Source organism: Diaphorina citri, unplaced genomic scaffold (genome assembly GCF_000475195.1).
Source record: "Diaphorina citri unplaced genomic scaffold, Diaci psyllid genome assembly version 1.1 scaffold4208, whole genome shotgun sequence".
Classification (NCBI taxonomy): domain Eukaryota; kingdom Metazoa; phylum Arthropoda; class Insecta; order Hemiptera; family Psyllidae; genus Diaphorina; species Diaphorina citri.
The window spans coordinates 7,420-14,713 of NW_007381607.1; the positions used below are offsets into that span (position 1 = coordinate 7,420).

At 37.9% G+C, this 7,294-nt stretch overlaps 1 protein-coding gene across 1 annotated transcript; it reads left to right on the forward strand.

The window, feature by feature from the left end:
- Nucleotides 1-3,630: 3,630 nt before the first annotated feature.
- On the forward strand, nt 3,631-5,416 carry LOC103520868. The gene is made up of 2 exons (XM_008485966.2): nt 3,631-4,061; nt 4,794-5,416. The coding sequence occupies exon 2, from the start codon at nt 4,794-4,796 to the stop codon at nt 5,115-5,117; it is 324 nt and encodes a 107-aa protein (XP_008484188.1). The 5' UTR covers nt 3,631-4,061; the 3' UTR covers nt 5,118-5,416.
- Nucleotides 5,417-7,294: the final 1,878 nt, after the last annotated feature.

The following is a 7,294-nucleotide window of genomic DNA, read 5'->3' on the forward strand; positions in this document are numbered from 1 at the left end:
TCCCTTTTTCAGATAACTCAGCTTTTTCTTTTACACTTTTTAGTTGAATGGACTTCTTGGAGCAAGCCGATGGTCTTATAATACCTACCCTAATTACTTACTTTTGTGAAATAATACATGGAGGACCTAGAAAACATCACATTGTTCATGGAAAGAAACTCTAATCTTGAGTTTTTCACCATGAAAAATGTAGTATATTCTAAAATTATAAAATACTGTTCTGTCAAATCCATATATAGATAGAGGGGGGGGGGGGGAGTGAGAATGGAAAGGAGGACGAAAGGTAGGAGAGAGACTATCTTTTAAGTGTGAATACTTTCGTTATTACTTCTTGTTACAAAAAGAGAGGGGGAAAGAGAGAGAGGGAGAAAGAGAAAGAGGGAGAGAGAAAGGGAGAGAGAGAGAGAGAGAGAGAGAGAGAGAAGAGAGAGAGGAGAGAGAGAGAGAAGAGAGAGAGAGAGAAGGAAGAAGAGTCGATAGAGGTGGTTTTATTTCCCTTACTAAAGCGAGTGAGTTAATACTTTTGGTCTAACTTTAAAGAGATTACATTTGTAGGTGAGTGGAAATAATGAGGGGGAGAAGGACCCACGCTCCCTCAAAATAGAGTTTTCTGTTATTGAACCCACCATGGTCGAGTGTTGACTTAACAAATTTGAGAGAGGATAACATACAATCGAGCCCACTTAACACTGCAGCTTACTTTTCTTTGGAATCATAACACGCGGACCGAATAAAAACAGGAGAAGTCATAAGGAACTTACCCCTGTTTTTCGAACTGTTGGGAAGTTATTTTCACGACTCTCGGGCGGATCAATCGAATAACATCACGCAGACAGAACAATAGCGATCCGGGCCCAAGCTAAGGGGCGGGCGCCGCCTAAAATAGGACTACCATATCACAAGCAACAGCCTTGCCGACGAAAGAGGATTATAGGACAGGATAAGGAAAGAAAGAGGAGAAGCCTACAAGCACAGCAATGGTCATTGCCGGTTCATTGGGGGATAACTTTGAAAAAGAACCAAATTTAAGAGTACAATTCATTGTCATCCTTGGATAAGAGAGTGCTCAGGTAGGTGTGAAGTTATAAAATAAAATAATAATAATAAAAAGTGTGGTGGCCTGCTTGCGATTAGGTAAAAGCAGGAAATGAAGAACCTAAAACGTTTTTGTTAGGATATTTAGTTAGTTACACTAAAAGAGTTTAATAAATCGGAACTTATGGTACAAGGGACATTCATCTACCTCTTAACTTCTCGACGACCACAATAAGTTAAAACAAATATTAATTTTAATAAATTGATCCATGAACTCAAGAGAGAGGGAGGGAAGGAGGAAAAGGGATGGAAATTCATAAGGACACTATCTTTACTACAATAGATGGGACATTCCATTGTTGTACCAGAAACAAGTCCTATAATGCATAAACGCACCGAAAAGGCAGATGGAGACTCAAATTCTAAAGTTCTATGGTTTGGTAAAAAAAAACAAAGAAGGTTTCTCCAAACCTAGCTCCTAGGGACATTGTTGCGCCTCTAATGTACGGGCTTTAGGCTTCCTCCTACCTCTTTCGGCGGCAGGCTCTGCTTGGAATCTAGCGCATCTTCGAATTGCGGGTAGGAAGTCCCGACAAACGGGAATGTGGATTTTGATTCGGAAACTCACCCGTAAAACGACATACTTTGAATGGATAGACAAGAATCATTGGTGTGGAAAGCTCTGTGACCAGAAGTGGAACTGGACCTCACCCTAATACCTGACAGGGATAGAACTATCCTGGCTGCTCAACGCTATATAAAGAGAGCTGGTAATGATACCGCGTAGAAGTCTTGTTGATTTATTTTTTAATGTTTGGTTAAACTTTAAGCGCGATTCTGGCTGTGTTAGCGATGATCGCCACTCTTAAACATTTGATCTTTTCTGTTCTTACCGGACAATTTGTTTTAAAAAAACCTTTTTTGAATTACTATTCTTGTGGTTTCCCTCCTAATACCTTATTTTTATATGGGGCTTTGTTGTTATTTTTACCACACCGGGAAATGTTGTAGGGTCCCTGGCGGGGGGGATAGGACAAATCCTATTAAAGGCGGGGCTCGTCCTTTAGTTTGGGCAAAAAATGTTTCTGACGTTTTACACCTAGAGTTCAAGTATGACACCGAGATGTCCAGACGATATAGTCAAAATACCCCAGATACCTTCATCGGGGGACTCCAAAGAACATGAGTGATGTAAGGGCCTGCCCAAAGGATGAAAGGAGGGGTAATGTGTTGTTCCAACTGCATGAAAGTTAAAGGGGCAAAACGCAGTGACTTTATAAGAGAAAGAAAGGGGAGAAACGAAAGATCGAGTTTAAGGGAAACGGAAAGAGTCGATTAAGGGGAAAAAGCCCCCACCCCTTTGGAGAACACAAACTTGGACGCAAACGTGTTCATCGTACTAAGGTAATGTCTGACGGGTCAAAAAGGGCCGCATTAAATAAAAAAAGTTCAAAGTGGTCTAATTTAAAGGAAGACGAAAGAGAAATGAAAAAGAAGTTGGGCGCGCTGCGGCTGGACGTGAAAAAGTTAAAGGAAAAGCTTTTAATTCCATCCAATGTATCATGGTACGTGTATGGATATTGTTATGATTAAATTCTCTCTATCCTTCTCCCCCTTACTCAGCTCTTTCTCTTGTCCGGGACTCCTATTTATTACCTAATTCTCCCTAAACTTTTTTATTTAGCTTCTCATTATCCTGTCTATCGCTTTTCGGTCAGGTTAATCTCTGCCAGGGGGCGTGGTCCGTTCTGCCTCTGCTTGGGCGCGGATTCCCGGAATCTTCGCGGTCTACACGACGATCCTCTCAGCTCTTCTCTTCCCCTTTTTTCTTTATAATTCCTTTTAGCAGCTTTTTTATACATATTCAAAAGAAGAGGAGAGTAGCGAGAAGTAAAACTTGTTGGATACTCAATTAATTAAAATTAATTGTAATAATTATGATATCAATTAAAACTAAATGCTTACTCTCTTTTCCTTTAATTATTTTCGCTGAAGAAATTCCTCATTATCTAGGATTCTAGGAAGTAGGTATGTACCTACATAGATTGAAATTGAATCTATTTAAACACACGCGATTATAATACCAAGTGCTCACATAGGAACAACACGACTTAGAATGTTTTCCAAACACAAAATTTCATTTCTATACTCGTATGAGTCAAATGAAAAACTCAGAGGAGCACTGTCTCTCATTCCACGTACTGTTTCCTAGATAAACAAAATAAGAAATTGATTAATTTCAATGCGATGTTGCTATTCTGTTTCTGACGTTCAATGTGAAATTTAAACACACGAACAATACAGAGATCAAAATCCTGAACACATAGCATATTAAAATAATAGTAGTCGTTTTGTTAGTGCAGAGTACACACTGAGTGTGCACATATATTTACATTTTCACATATTGAACTCATGCGAAATTTTCATTTTAATTTAAAACAACTGTCAGCCATTTTAACACAAGCTGAGAGGAGGAGAAAAAAAAAGCTATCACAGAGACACCATGATTAAAAATACCAGCTCATGATTTGTTTTTTCTCATGAATGATGACTTTGTACCATCATAGATCCCTAACTAAAATTCATTTCCAGTTCGCAGGAGTATGAAAAACAAGGGTAACAGAGGAACAACAACATACAGAGCAGGTACCGCATACAAGAAACTCACTTCTGAGCCGAAGAAAGAATCGAACCCGGGTCCTGAAGAGAAAAAGAAACCGATCATAACCGATCACATCAACGAAAACGAAGGTTTTGCCGGATGGCTGTCTTCAGATGATGGAATCGGGACGATGAAAATGTTTGTTATGGCCAACTCTATTGTCATGCTCCTTACGATGGGTTGGCCCTATTTGTATCAGCTGCTCAATTATATCCATGATTCCAATGGGAAATCACCTGTCCAGCTTTATTGAATAAAGTCAACAACCCTAGAAACTTCAACCATATTACACATTTTATGAGAGATAAGGTCGTCAAAGGTCTTTGAGCAGATTTCGCGAGAGTCACTATCAGGCACTAACGAGGTAGGCATCTATTGGTTTTTAAATCCCAATTCTATAAACTAGTTAGGTATAAACCTATTACCTACTTACTTACGTTACAACTTGAGTAGCTAGTACCTACCAATTAGCTAGGTATGTACAAAAAGGTAGGTAGCTGATTGACCGACCAAAGAGACCCAGTAGGTAGGTATGTAAGTACTCAGTTTATTACATATTTCATACGATATTGAACTTAAATCTCTATTATTGACAAAGAAAATATCAAACTCGCTTCTCTCTAACTGCTAATCAAACAATCACAATAACTTGCTACCTACTACAGGTAGGAAAGCTAGTAAGTAAGTACATATTACATACAAAATAGGTATAAACCCTTTGGCTAGGGAGCTCTTATACAGCTGTGATAACTTCTATACTTAGAACATACCAGCACAAAGACAGCTTTCATGTGAGAAGCATTTCATTTTGACATTGTATGAAGTTTCACCAATAAAGCAAGTTTACCTCAGTATTGAGCTTCCAGCTATGAACAATGACTTTCTATTATATGATGACTTGATTTGTAAGCAAAGATATGACGTACTGTATTAAGAGAGCTACTTACATATCCGATATAGGGATTTCAATTTTCTCTGTCAACTTTGAATGCTTGAGATATGCTAGTTTTCCATTTGGAAGAAACAAATCAAACCGACTAGCGACTCCTGTATTTAAGTAAGTAGGTATGTTGACAAATTCTTCTTCATTTTCCAGATGTTCAGCATTCAAGGCCTCATTGTTCTAGTAGTAGTGGTGTGGTACTCTCTCATCATACTGAAAAGTACCAACAGTTACTACAAGGAAGCGTACAAGAAACATTTAGAAGACGAAAGTCGACCTTATGAACCTGGTAAGCTCACTAAGGAGATAGGAAATGTGCATAAAGTGGACCAGTCTGAAAATAAAATGATTCATCAGGAGAACAAAGCAGAGTTAATAAGAGAAGAATATTGTCAGGAGGATGAAGAGATGGACGTGTGCTTCTTAAACAGTGAAGAGTCTCTAGTGCTTGAGAAAATGTACAAATCTTACCCATGAACTAAACTGAACATGCTAAATCCTAAACTAGTTAAATACGGGACGCCAAATCATGGTGAATTTATGAGAACTGTTGATAAACTAAAAAACCCAGCAAAACATCATGAAAAGAAGAAAATGAGTAGAGGGAAAAACAAAAAGTCTGGATGTAAAATTATTTAAATTTTCAACCATTGTTAATGATGTTTTCTCTCTGCATTGTGTCTTCGCTCTTCATATTCTATTGCATTCTATTTTTATTTCATTTAGAGTTTGGTAAAATAAGTTAAGCAAGCTAAATTAATGAAAAAGAGTGGCTATTGTTTTGAAGTTAATTAAAATTCATAGCATTTTCTAGGTGTTGTGGTTCTTGAGATAGAGCGATCAGTGTGTGAACTATGAAATGTGAAATGTGAACTGTGAACTGTGAATGGATCTCGTTCTTATAATATAAGATATCTTATATTATAAGAACGAGATCCATTCACTCATTCACATTTCACATTTCACACACTGATCGCTCTATCTCTAGAACCACAACACCTAGAAAGTTGAAATTTGGTAGGAATATTCCTTTTATGGTCCAGGTGTGCAATAAGAAAGGATTTTGCCAAAATCTAAACCGATCCTGAGATATGATCAATTTTTGATCGCTGAAATCTCCATAAGAAATACACAGAGTGCAGAGACTGCGGGAGAGAAATGTTCCGCTCTCGACCAACTTTTTGAGTTTCGTTTATGTTTTTAGTTTGATAAATACAAGTTCGGCCATGCCTTTTCCAGAAGTTTGGCCATGCCTCGGGATGAACTAGCGGGCTTCCGGAGCGAAGCGACGGAATTCAGCTAGTCTTATATTATAAGAACAAGATCCATTCACTCATTCACAGTTCACATTTCACATTTCACACACTGATCGCTCTATCTCGAGAACCACACCACCTAGAAAGCTGAAATTTGGTAGGAATATTCTTTTTATGGTCTAGGTGTGCAATAAGAAAGGATTTTGCGAAAATCTACACCGATCCTGAGATATGATCAATTTTTGATCGCTGAAATCTCCATAAGAAATACACAGAGTGCAGAGACTGCGGGATAGAAAACTTTTCCTCGCTCGCCTAATATTTGAGTTTCGTTTATGTTTTTAGTTTGATAACTACAAGTTCGGCCATGCCTTTTCCACAAGTTTGGCCATGCCTCGGGATGAACTAGCGGGATTCCGGAGCGAAGCGACGGAATTCAGCTAGTAAACAATATAAACATACAACTTGTTTCCAGTGTTTCTTACTTTCATGGAAAAAAAAAGCTTTGTGTGCATAAGTACCTACTACCTACACAGAGGAAAACATAAAATAGGTAGGTACTTACTTACTTGTCAGCTTATCAATAATTTGGTGTAATGAAAACCAAAACACATTACTTAAAGTGGATGGGTGGGTAGGTAGGTGTTAAAAAGCAAAGATAGGCTTACCTTGTTATCAGATGTTGCTAGGTTTTATGAACATGGTTCCAGATAGAATGAGGAAATTACTGTTATTCCTTATTGAAAGTTAGGTAAGTAGGTCACTGGAGTTTTCACAAATCAAAGCAGGATCTGGAAATTATTCTATAAGGAGATAAGTAGGTAGGTATTTGTAAACTGATACTGATAGGGGGTCCTGTTTACTGTGTTCTTTTTCAAAGTGATTTTACGTTACTATCTAAAATATCACAATGGTGAATTTTAATTAGGTACTTTAAAATAGAATTTCAAGTTAATGATTTGGTCATTTACCTAATTATTAAAATTAAATTTATTGATTTTATTGCACCAAAAAATTATAAAACACCTCATTCACCATTCACCTCAAGTTCTAACGATAGTAACGATAAACAAAATTCAAATTTCAAAAGTAAACAAAAGAGTGCCGGTCAAAAACTTCCTAATTTACGAGCTTTAAACTACGGTAACCAAAACCCCGTTAGCACCACATAACTGATATAGCAACCTGTGAGAGCACAGTAAGAACTTGAGATCCACATTTGCAGTCTTTGTAAAACGGGTTTGATTCCTGCTCGGGGCGAAATTTATCCTAAACAGATGGGTAAGTTTCATACACAAAATGCCCACTCAAAGGCTTAGGTTTAGGTGTAAGGGAGCCCTGAAGGATGGGTTAAGCTTATACGGATCTAAGGTTCGTCCTCGGGACGGCCGGCTTTCT

Bases quoted from the DNA above. Each gene is read 5' to 3' on its own strand.
- LOC103520868 (XM_008485966.2), top strand. From the start codon at position 4,794: ATGTTCAGCATTCAAGGCCTCATTGTTCTAGTAGTAGTGGTGTGGTAC.